Source organism: Hyaena hyaena, unplaced genomic scaffold (genome assembly GCF_003009895.1).
Source record: "Hyaena hyaena isolate Hyena2069 unplaced genomic scaffold, ASM300989v1 scaffold_200, whole genome shotgun sequence".
Classification (NCBI taxonomy): domain Eukaryota; kingdom Metazoa; phylum Chordata; class Mammalia; order Carnivora; family Hyaenidae; genus Hyaena; species Hyaena hyaena.
In genome coordinates, this window is record NW_024080834.1 from 1,043,290 (window position 1) to 1,055,696 (window position 12,407).

Below are 12,407 nucleotides of genomic sequence, written 5' to 3' on the forward strand. Positions count from 1 at the left end.
GACAGCAACATGCAGAAGAATGAAACTAGATCATTTTCTCACACCATGCACAAAAATAAACTCAAAATGGATAAAGGACCTGAACGTGAGACAGGAAACTATCAACACCCTAGAGGAGAAAGCAGGAAACAACCTCCTTGACCTCCACCGCAGCAACTTCTTACTTGACACATCCCCAAAAGCAAGGGAATCAAGAGCAAAAATAAATTGTTGGGACCTCATCAAGATTAAAAGCTTCTGCACAGCCAAGGAAACAACCCAGAAAATTAATAGGCAACCAACGGAATGGGAAAAGATAGTTGCAAATGACATATCAGATAAAGGGTTAATATCCAGAATCTATAAGGAACTCACCAAACTACACGCCCGAAAAACAAACAACCCAGTGAAGAAATGGGCAGAAGATATGAACAGACACTTCTCCAAAGAGGACATCCAGATGGCCAACAGACACATGAAACGATGCTCAGCATCGCTCCTCATCAGGGAAATACAAATCAAAACCACACTGAGATACCACCTCACGCCAGTCAGAGTGGCTAAAATGAGCAAATCAGAGAACTCTAGATGCTGGCGAGGATGTGGAGAAACGGGAACCCTCCTACACTGTTGGTGGGAATGTAAACTGGTACAGCCCCTCTGGAAAACAGTGTGGAGGTTCCTCAGGAAACTAACAATAGAACTCCCCTATGACCCAGCAATAGCACTGCTAGGAATTTACCCAAGGGATACAGAAATGCTGAGGCATAGGAGCACATGTACCCCAATGTTCATAGCAGCACTCTCCACAATAGCTAAAACATGGAAAGAGCCTAAGTGTCCATCAACAGATGAATGGATCAAGAAGATGTGGTTTATCTATACCATGGAATACTACATGGCAATGAGAAACAATGAAATCTGGCCATGTGTAGCAACATGGATGGACCTTGAGGGTGTTATGCTGAGCGAAATAAGTCAGGCAGAGAAGGACAAATATCATATGTGTGCACGTATAGGGGGACTAGGAGGAACTTAACAGAGGACCAACCGGGAGAAGAAGGGGGGAAATGGTGGGGGAAAGGGAGAGAGGCAAACCATGAGAGACTCTTGAATGCTGACAAAAACTGAGGACTGATGGATGTGGCGGGGAGGAGGGATGGGCATGGAGGAGGGCACTTGTGGGGATGAGCACTGGGTGTTATGTGGAAACTAATTTGACAATAAACTATTTGTAAAAAAAAAGAAAAGAAAAGAAAAGAAAAGCTTAGACACCAAAAAAAAAAAAATCACACAGTTGTCCCTCTTCCTTTTGATAGGTCAGATATTTAAAGCAGTACTATCAGAGTAAGGGACTCATCACCCAATGCTGGATAGATGAGTCCCTGAAGCATGTGAAAAACTTAGAGCCCTTATTCACGTTGTTTTTATTCCATCACTTAACTATCTCTCTTTTCAATGTTTAAAATATACATGTATACTTCTCTAGTATTTTATGAATAAGATTTCTAAATAAAAATTAGATTATATATGTATAATTTAAAAAGGTTTTTAAATAAAAATTAATTATATATGTATGCTCAAAATTTATTTACTGACGAGGTATAAAATTTTAAAAAACCCTGGAAAATCACTAGTTTAAAAGAAAACAATATATAAATATATATATAGAAAACAACAATATTTAGTTATGCATCTCCTATATTTATTAGCTTTTATAGACAGTAGTGATTTCTTTCTCTACAGATTGCATTAAGATGTAATACATAGTTTTGAAAAAACATTGCTTTCTGGTGGTGAAGAATCTTCTGGTAGCTTCAGGATTCCATCGAGCATTTTCAAGTTTGGCAAACAGGAGAATACTCTAAATCAGAAGTTGAAAAAAGAAAAAGTAACTGTGTTGAACAGAAGCATTGTATTTTACTTTCTTTATAAATAAGTGGACTTTGCCTATTGTTACAAGAAAGATGAGTGTCTACCATTTTATTTTATTTTTTAAATCTTTGCAATAGAGTTCTAATAAAATACTATTCATGTGCATTGAGCTGATCACCTTGCCGTAGCTTGTCCTCTCAAAGAGCTACTATATAGTTCTGCCAATTCTAAATATAGATCAGAGAAGTACAGTCTGTTTTTACAAGAGAATTTAAGGCCCATTTCTAAAAAATTCTATAAAGGAAAAAAAATGAGAGAATTTAGCCAACTAACCATGAGAGAAAGAATGAGATAATGAGATATGTACACATTACCAAGTTAAAAGATTTTAAAAATGGAAAAAGTAAAGAAAGCGCATATTGTTCACTGCTAATAAGGAAGAGTTCTCTCTGTGAGGTATAAGAAAAGGGGTGGGGAATAATCTTGTGCTGCATGATTTTCTCATGACAGAGAGCATTTTTGAAGCTTGTATTTTAAATTTATACCTTCCGGGTTCAGGAAGGTGTAATTTACCCCTTCGCGGTTCACCAGGGGGTCCTGCATGTCAGCCTTGATAAACAGTAGTCAAATACCGAGCAGCATTATAAAGCAGTGTTTCCTTTCAAGTGGAGAGCTGCTCTAGATCTGGGAATTCTGTGGGCTCAGAACGGAGGAAATTTCCTGCACTGGGATTTGCCCAGGATGAAAGACACTGAAGCCTATTAGCAGACATGCCATGTCAACTAAGGGTGGCATTGACCTCCTTGGGATGCTGTCATTGGCTTCATGATTTTCTTAGCTCTCAATGCTTCCTGCACGTTGTCTTACTTAATCCTGACACCAATTCTGGTAGGTTGGTTTTTATCCCCCACTTTAAATCACTTATCCGAGATCATACAGCCTGCAGGTGACAAAGCAAAGATAAAATCTAAATCTTCTGGCCCTAGTGTTTAGACTCAGCTGACAGGAGACTCTAACCAATACTTCTGATCAAAAAGTCAAACTGTGGTGAACTAAGATCACATTGTCTTCTGAAGAATAGTAGAAGAATTTTCCTAGGACACCCAGGAAATGGGGCTACCTTCTACCTACTGGGACTTACACTATGAGCTTTATCAGTAAGTTTTTTCTCTTTTGAACTGTGCTCTCTTCTTTTTGGAGGCTCTGAAACAAAGGAGGAAGGGAAAGATAGTCACAATCTAGGTGACAATGATCAAGAAAATTTTATACTTAAATTATTCTGATCATATTGTAAAGGGTCACTGAAGATCTAGTCCAAATCTTGACACAGAGATACCCGGAGACAAAAATGAATGCTGTTATAATCCTCAAAGTGTGAATTCGGGGCTAGGTGTAGCCCAAATTTGGATGAACTTGGTACTTCAGTTTAGTTTCTCAGCAGAAGTGGATACTTAAATCCTTTCCTCATACTTTACAATGTCTGCATCTTTATGTTGAAAGTAACCCTGGACTACTCAGATCAATACAGCCTGGCTTTTTATAGCTTGAATGCCAGTCTATATCCACCTTGGACTCAATCCAATAGAGTTAATGTTAGAAAAGAGAAGAACCTCATTATATCCCTCATTCTCACATAACTCTATACCACATCATAAATAGTGAAGACAGATTCATAGTGAGACCTCAGGGCATATCAGATTTCAGACAGTTAATCTTAATTCTATTGTAAGGCATCCTTTGAAGGGAGACAAGTGACTGAAATGGGATCAAAGTAAAACCCCACATAATAAATGAGCAAAACTAAAAGGTAATACTAATAAATTGTCTTTATGACTAGAAATGTGCCTTTTTTTGGAATGATGTTGAAATGTCCAGTTAAATCTCCTTGGACTGGAGGAAACATAATATTAAACTTCAAAATGTTATGATGGTTAAATATTAGCTCAATTTTAAAGCAACTGTGCTGCTAGTTTTCACTTATGTAAAAGCAATTCAAGAATTTATTATCTCAGAACACGAATTTTGCCTTTGGTTTACAGTCATGGGGGAGACAGTGGCAGTAATGAGATTTATGTAGGAACAGCAGAGATTAGAATTTTTATTTTGACAATTTTTTGTTGTACTTCAGGGGTTGACGAGTCTAATGTTAGGCCTCTGGAATATCATTGTCGTCATGGGAAAACAGCAGTTTCGGAAAGGAAGATAGTGAGAACTATGTCTTTTATAGAAGTTGAATGTGGATAAAGGAAGTAATCATAAACCAGGTATGGACCTAGAGGTGATCTAATCCTTTGTATGACAGATTCAAACAGACATGAGTTGACTTGTTATTTGGGGGCAAATACAGGTTCTAGAACTCAGTCTCTTATTATTTTAAGTTTTCTGCAAGTGCTGCTGGGAATTAGCTGGGGAGAAATAGGGGTGGGCATAGAATTTTCTGTACATTCCAAGGCATAGATTCCTTCATTATCGTTAGTACTGTTCCAGTAGTGACAAAGAACTAAGATGGTTTGTTCTTCACAGGTTTTCAAGGACTTTCAACCACTAGGGTAGATTGAATCAATTATTTCTTTGTATTCACTTAATTGTACTCCCATGCCCCGAAGGGGTGAAAATAAAACCAGAGAATAAACAATTTATAAAATTATCACATGGGCCTCTATTGGATTCTATATGTAGAAATTTTTTAAAAGACATAATATCTTTTAAAGATTAGATAGAAAGCGCATAGAATAATGAAAGTCTAAAATGAAGCATCTTTGTGTATATATATGTAAAGTCATATATCAAGAGAAGCTTAAACTTTTAAAGTAATCATAAACTAATGGAAAGAAGAGTGTATTAAAGATTTTTTTTAAAAGATCAGTTTAAAGTTCTTTAGATGAGCTCAGAAGCATGAAACATTCAGCTCTTAGTAGATATGATAAATGTTTGCCAAGGAATTTAAGCTAGAGGAGAACAACTGTTAAAAGTGTCACATTCAATAAAGAACGTAGATGACAAAGGTGTTTGGGGCCTTACCGTTTCCGGTAATTTTGGTGAAACTCACAAGGGTTCCTCTTGAGCACAAGGGATTCTAATGGAGTGCACTGCAAACTGGAGAGCCCAGTCAGAGACTCAATGTGGTTTTCAGCCAAGGATAAATGCCGTATCTGGGGTATCTTTGGCAATTGTTTGAAAGATGTGAGATGGTTTTGGTTCATATTTAAAACTCTGCATCTGGATATAAAATAGAAACACTTGTCATTTGGCTCCCAAAGAGGATGGTTAACGACCAAATCTAGTGTAGGACTAGCCTGCCTCACCTAGACCACAACCCCTCAAAGAAGTGACAATGACCTTTTCTGCAAGTGTGGCTCCTAAGAGAAGAAAAATATTTATATTAAAATATTCAGAGAAAATAAGTAGAATATATAAGACAGTACACTTGCTGAGTGCAGGAATCTGTTTTCTTTTCTAATGTAGACACTTAGTATTTGGCCCAATATTTGATCCATGATGGATTCACAATATGTCCCAAATGAAAGAGTGAATGGCTGCATATAATCTCAGTGATATAGTTGTGCACACAGACACATAATAACTTGTGAAGAGTATTGCCTATAAGTACTGATTATAGCTGGTTTTTCTCTTCCCACTTTCCAGTACTGAAAATCTATATTGAAAAAAATAGTGTTTTAAATAATAAAAAAGACTTTTATATAAAAAGGAAATTTAATTAAATTAAATCCTTAGGAGAAGAAATGTGTGTTAGGCATTTAAGTTGAATATATTTTCCTGACATATAATGTTTCTCGGTATTTTTGCCTTAATTGTGTAAGACCACGCAAATAGGAGAAATAATTCAAAAGCTGTCGCTGACACCTTGCCTTAAGGAAAAATTCCTTTATGTACAAATTGGGATTTAATACCATGAGAAAAGCACAGGGAACTTACTTATGGGCCCTGTACCCCATAAGGACACTTAGTAATAATTATGGAGTAATAATTATTGCTAATGGTAAAGATGGTGTGAAGCAGAGAGAGCACTTCCACAAAATGGTGATAGCAAAATTCAATGTGTATATTTGAAAAAAAAATTTAAAAAGAAAAATTCAGTTTGAACCCCCCCTCCCAGATTTCATAGTAATTTTTTCCACATCTATTCTTTTCATTTCCTTGTTTCCTTCCACTCCCTCTCCACATGGATATTTCACACAGTCCTTATCATGCATTTGATAATCTGGGGTTTTTACTCATTTCCAGGTTACACCTCATCTTTAGACTATGACAGTTTGTAATTGAAAACCCAGCCCAAGCAGTTCCTGTCTCTCTGACCCTCTCTCTGTCCTCCTGTGAAATCTTTTCTCATCTGCTGGTCATTCCCTCATTTTATTTTTTTAAAAAATTATTTATTAAAATACAAATTAGTTAACATACAATGTAGTATTGGTGTCAGGAGTAGAACCCACTGATTCTCACGAATAACACCCAGTGCTCATCTCTACAAGTATGCTCCTTAATGCCCTTCACCACACACAAAAATAAATTCAAAATGGATGAAACACCTAAATGTGAGACAGGAAGCCATCAAAATCCTAGAGGAGAAAACAGGCAGCAACCTCTTTGACCTCGGCTGCAGCAACTTCTTACTAGACATGTCTCTGGAGGCAAAGGTAATAAAAGCAAAAATGAACTCTTGGGACCTCCCTTTCAACACACACCCCTCCCAGGGTCCCGGATTCACCCCCACAGATCCCCAGTTAGCAGGATGTTAGGGAAGCAGAACAGGAAACCCCGTGTGGTGTTTTCCTGGGGCAGAAGGCAGGAGGCTATGAATACACATGCATCAACTTTTTTCTCCTTTGACACGCTGAGTTGGCAGGTGTAAAATCTGAATTGCAATTACGTATTTTTATATTATATATCCTATTTCTTTTTTTAATGTTTATTTTTGAGAGAAACAGGGTGCTTTGCAGGGGAGGGACGGAGAAAGAGGGAGACATAGAATCTGAAGCAGGCTCCAGGCTCTAAGCTGTCAGCACAGAGCCTGACATGGGCTCAAACTCATGAACTGTGAGATCATGACCTGGCCAAAGTCAGATGCTTAACTGACTGAGCCACCCAGAGGTCCCTTATATATCCTATTTCTAATGAAAGAAAAGCCAAAAGAATACATATCTAGAGAACACTAAACCTGGGTCAAGTCTTTTCTTTAGTTATTGTGGTTTCTCTCTCTATTTTCACTTAAGATAGCAAAGATTTGAAAGTTTATGGATCTGGATCCAGTCAAGTTCAAATACTCCAAGTATCTTCTGGTTCAGTATTCCTAAAGTATGCCATGTGATTATTAAAAAGACTTTTGGTTGTATGTGTATTCAAATACATATTAAAAATATAATTAATATATCACTATTATATCCCTAGAATGGAGTCTGGCAAAAAAAAAAAAAAAGGCAAAAAACTGAATAAATCAATATCAACTGCCTTTGAGTTTTTATTGATAGTAGTGATATTGTTTCTTTTGATAATTTTTATTTATATACTTTAAAATTTGTTAGTTAAAAAGAACATAAGTAAAATCAAATGCTATGCAAATCTGTCTTAAGTTTCCAAGGGGCTTTAGACATGATTGAAGATAACCCAGGTACCTTGCATATCCTGAGACTTCTTCCATCTCCACCTGTTTCCCTCTCCTTTGTGGCTGTGATGGTCTTTTTTTTGTCCTGACTCAGTCTACCCTCAGGGATATATCTTAACCTGCTCTAGGATTTATGCTTCCTTCCTGTGGCTGCCTGATGTCCTTCATCTCCTACTTCTCTCCTTGAGACCTCTGTTTGCTCCTTGGATTGCTAACAAAGCTCGCACTACCTACCCTTTGTGCCTGGTGAAGCTGACAGCAGCTCTCTACAATCTTGAGCAAAAAGGCAGATTATCTTTAACATCAGGAGTTCAGGATCCTTGGAAGACTGAAGAGTCTGCATATTTTTAAAAACTAGTTTGTTTCTGTCGCTATTCTGATTGGTTACCCTCACCCTTCCTTTAGACTATGATCTTGAAGCCAAGATTCTTGTCAACTATCTGTAGAGCCTTTCCTCATAGGTGCTCAACAAATCTGACTAAAAATTTCTATCTTACAACAATAGCATTTGTATAATGTAATTGCATCTCCTGTGTACAATACAAGGATTTTGGCAAGCTTTTTTGCCAATTTGATTCTATGATAGCAAATTTCTCCTCTAAAAATTGATGGTAATACTAACTTAGAAAAGAATATATTTAGGGGCACCTGGGTGGCTCAGTTGGTTAAGCAACCAACTTCGGCTCAGGTCATGATCTCATGGTTTGTGGGTTTGAGCCCATGTTGGGTTCTGTGCTGACAGCTCAGAGCCTGGAGTCTGCTTCAGATCCTGTGTCTCTCTCCCTTTTTAACCCTCCCCCACTCATGTCCTGTCTCCCTCTCTCTCTCTCTCACTCATAAATAAACATACATGGGAAAAAAAAGAATGGATTTTTTCCTGTAACATGTGACATTTTGATATATAAATTTCCATTTTTGCCTTGTCCAGGCATCATTTAGAGCTATCGCCTTTAAGACCTGACCACATGGCCTACAGTATGTGCAGACAATAGTCACATATGTCCACATAGCAAAGATTTGACTTTAACTTAGTAACTAGACATGCTAACGAGCAGGTACCTTGGCAATCTTATGGCACTTAAGTCCACCAGTGAATTATCCACTAACCAGAGGTTTTCAACTCGAATTAGTCTTCGGAGAATCCTGTTAAAATTTGCAACTTGATAAGGGTCCCCCAAATCCTGAAATGAAAGGTTCAAGTTCTGAAGGGAAAAATAAATAAAAAGAAAAAGCAAGTTCTTTGTCAACTTTTAAAAATAGTTATTAATTAAAAATGCATTGTATATGTTATTTAAACCAGTAGTTTTCACCTTTTTGTGTGTGTCCCTTAAAACACCCACATATCCAAACACTCACAATTACCTCGCAGAGATTCATTCTCAAGGTAGGGGAGGTAAAGATTCTGACCTGATCCTGATTAGAATTACATCCAGGGTTGGAGGTGGGGAAGGGAGGATCCTGAAACTGAGTCTGAAATTCTCTTGATGTTAAAGAGTGGAAAGGATAAAACTGTTTTGGAATAACTGATTCAAATGATTTGTTATCATTTATCCTCTTTGGAAATACTCAGAAATCACATTTAAAAAGATTTCAAAGTACGATACCATCATTCAAAAGGTGAAAGCTATGATTTTCTTTTAAAGTAGTTAGGAATACATACCTAACAATGACTTAGCATATTTCACAGATCGTGGATACTTTGTGTTTGCTTTTAACATCAGTCAACATCGATTTAAAGAAAATTAAAACCACTTTTGGTGGTTTTACGAGACCATTGCTCTTGTACGCTCTATTCCTAAAAGTCGACTTAACTTTTCTGTTCACACAATTTTACCATTAAGTTCTGTCAATAAAATTATTGAATAAAATGGCAATCCCCTTTTTAAAAAATTTGAAGCAAAATAATTTTAAAGAAATATAGGTATCTCTTTAAAAAGATCATTTTAAAGTCTTGATACTTTTAGGCATTAAACATTATAAACTTTGACACTTTAAGTTGCATTTTCCAAAAGTATAAAAAGCCTTAATTCCAAAATAAAACTTAAGAAATGATAACAGATTATATCTATCATCCTATATTGAACGATACCTCCTCAGAGAGGCTTTTATTGGGCCACTATGTCCCAATTAAGTTTTCTATGTTAGTTTCTTTAGCCATTCTCCTAGAGTACAGTTATCTCAAGGCCAATTAAATTTTCTATGATAATTTATTATAAAGTCTCCATAGGCCTTTTCAATATATCCATGGTTTAAATGGCAGCCATAAAGAATGAATGCATAGGGGTGCCTGGGTGGCTCAGTTGGTTAAGTGTCTGACTTCAGCTCAGGTCATGATCTCATGGTTTGTGAGTTCAAGCCCTGTATCAGGTCTATGCTGACAGCCTGGAGCCTGCTTCAGATTTTGTGTGTGTCTCTCTCTCCCCTCTCCTGCTTGCACTCTGTGTCTCAAAAATAAATAAACATAAAAAAATTTTTTTTAAAGAATGAATGCATATATACCCTACAATGATTACCTCTAAAGATATTTCTGGGAGTGGAGGTCAAAGTTTCAGATGTATTCATTAAAGTTTTTAATAAATAGGCATATGGTTTAAATTTTTAAGGGTAGGATGTATCCATCCATTATATATGAAAACTTTACTTTTAAAAAGAAAAGAAAACACTGTTAAGGGAAAAGTTTTCTATTTTTATATCTTCTACTACCAAGATATGTAACCTTTGGCAAATCAATTCTCTTTCTGGACTTCCCTCTCCTTTTTGAAAGGAAGGGGTTTAGACCAGACCCTCTTTGAAGCTCCTTCCCACCTCCTAATTGTATAATTCTAAAACATAAACGGCCAATCTGTGAAACAAAAGAGGCATCAAGAGGCCCCACAGAGCAGGTTTTAAACTCAGTCGTTTCCGGGAGCCTTCCTCAATTCTTCACATACAATTTAGTCACTCTAAAAAACAAAAATATTGACATCCTGCTCTGTTGAGAAGTTGATTTACTCTTTCACTGCTACCAACATGTCCTTCCCATTTACACCTTTCCTGCCTAACATGACTTGATCCAGCTGGAATTAGAGGCTTGAAGAATCACGGCCCCATAGCCTTGTGGTGCCCAGGTTGACTGACTGCAGGCGCTGTTTTCAATGCTGGTGGCTCCATCAGTTGGGTCATTTTCAGCATCAGGGAATCACAGCTCCTATTTTTCACTGGCACAAAGCTCTGTTTGTTCTGGGATAGTTGTGTTCAGACCAGGCTGGCTCTCCAGCTGATCCAAGTATTTGGCATAATGCATTGTTCGGGGGATTCCAGGTGACATCATAAACTCATTGTAAGGAATGTTGTACAAGCCTTTGACATTTATTATTATCAAAAGGAACAATGTCATTCTTGAGTGTGTTAAACTTTTCAAAAATGTAGCAACATTAGGATAAGACACAGGTTAGAAAATAAGTAACACGTCATGATGACGAAGCATTGAGCAAAGAGATACAGAAGCCCAAACACCACTAGTTTTAGAGAAAACTCCAAAGAAATGCTGAAAGCTTTGTTTTTAATGTTTGTTTATTTTTGAGGTAGAGAGAGACAGAGTGTGAGTGGGGGAGGGGCAGAGAGAGAGAGAGAGCGAGAACAGAGCATCTGAAGCAGATGCCAGGCTCTGAGCTGTCAGCACAGAGCCTGACGTGGGGCTGGAACCCACAAACTGCGAGCTCATGACCTGAGCTGAAGTCGGACGCTTAACCTCCTGAGCCACCCTGGTGCCCCTAGAAATGCTGGAAGTTTTGATATTTATGCTAGCAATTGCCCTTAAAATGGAGGGGGGCACAGGGGTCATAACAGAGTCAGTGGGGAAAAGAGACGCTCTCTGTCTTGTAAGCTCTCACCATGCACTGCTCCCAGTTTTCTTGTAGCCACGTTTCCCATTTGCTTTTTTCCAGGCCTCTTTTCCGAGCAGGCATGGCACACTCCTCCTGTCTGAAGAGCAACTCTTCTGTGGAGGGTCCTGGGCAAAAATCACAAGCTGAGATCTTGGAGTAGGTTTAGGGCAGCAGGGCTGACATCTTCCCTTGATATTTGTGGGATTTTTGTTTGTTTTTGTTTTTTGTGGTTTTGCTTTTTGGGTTTTCTTTTGAAGAGAGGTAAAAAAAAAAAGGCGGGGGGCAGAGAGAGAGGGGGGAAGAGAGAGAATCCCAAGCAGGCTCCTCACTGTCAGTGCAGAGCCTGATGCAGGGCTTGAACTCACAAGCCATAAGTCCATGGCCTTGTAAACTGAAACCAAGAGATAAATTCATAACTCACTGAGCCATCCAGGTGCCCTTCACCTGACATTGGCCAGTTTTTTTAAACTCCCACTCGATATCAGGATTAAGTAAAACATGAGTTGGCACATATAGTCATATAGTGTGAGCAGTCAAAAAATGAGTTAACTTTTAACCCTACATAAGTTACTTCTAGTGCACATAAGAAAACCACCAGTAGAGGGACTTAAGTCTTCATATAATTTTCTCCCTTTTTTTTTTTTTTACATATAGTTTATTGTCAAATTGGTTTCCACATAACACCCAGTGCTCATCCCCACAAGTGCCCTCCTCCATGTCCATCTCCCCCCTCCCCCCCACATCCATCAGTCCTCAGTTTTTGACAGCATTCAAGAGTCTCTCATGGTTTGCCTCTCTCCCTTTCCCCCACCATTTCCGCCCTTCTTCTCCCCCTTGTTCCTCCGTCAAGTTCCTCTTAATCCTCCTATACATGCAAACATATGATATTTGTCCTTCTCTGCCTGACTTATTTCGCTCAGCATAACACCCTCAAGGTCCATCCGTGTTGCTACACATGGCCAGATTTCATGGTTTCTCATTGCCGTGTAGTATTCCATGGTATAGATAAACCACATCTTCTTGATCCATTCATCTGTTGATGGACACTTAGGCTCTTTCCATGTTTT

At 38.0% G+C, this 12,407-nt stretch overlaps 1 protein-coding gene across 5 annotated transcripts in view; it reads right to left on the minus strand.

The window, feature by feature from the left end:
* Nucleotides 1–1,662: 1,662 nt before the first annotated feature.
* LOC120238278 overlaps nucleotides 1,663–12,407 on the minus strand; it is a 28,131-nt gene continuing 17,386 nt past the window's right edge. Inside the window, exons 4-8 of one of the 5 annotated variants that reach the window (XM_039241946.1) lie at nucleotides 11,347–11,465; nucleotides 8,534–8,676; nucleotides 4,876–5,073; nucleotides 2,996–3,057; nucleotides 1,783–1,843 (exon numbers count right to left, since the gene is read on the minus strand). In XM_039241946.1, the coding sequence (XP_039097877.1) occupies nucleotides 3,009–3,057; nucleotides 4,876–5,073; nucleotides 8,534–8,676; nucleotides 11,347–11,465 (509 nt within the window). In that variant the 3' untranslated portion in view covers nucleotides 1,783–1,843; nucleotides 2,996–3,008. Of the gene's footprint in view, nucleotides 1,844–2,995; nucleotides 3,058–4,875; nucleotides 5,074–8,533; nucleotides 8,677–11,346; nucleotides 11,466–12,407 lie in introns of all 5 variants that reach the window. The other 4 variants (XM_039241945.1, XM_039241943.1, XM_039241948.1 and 1 more) reach the window with 4 other exon arrangements.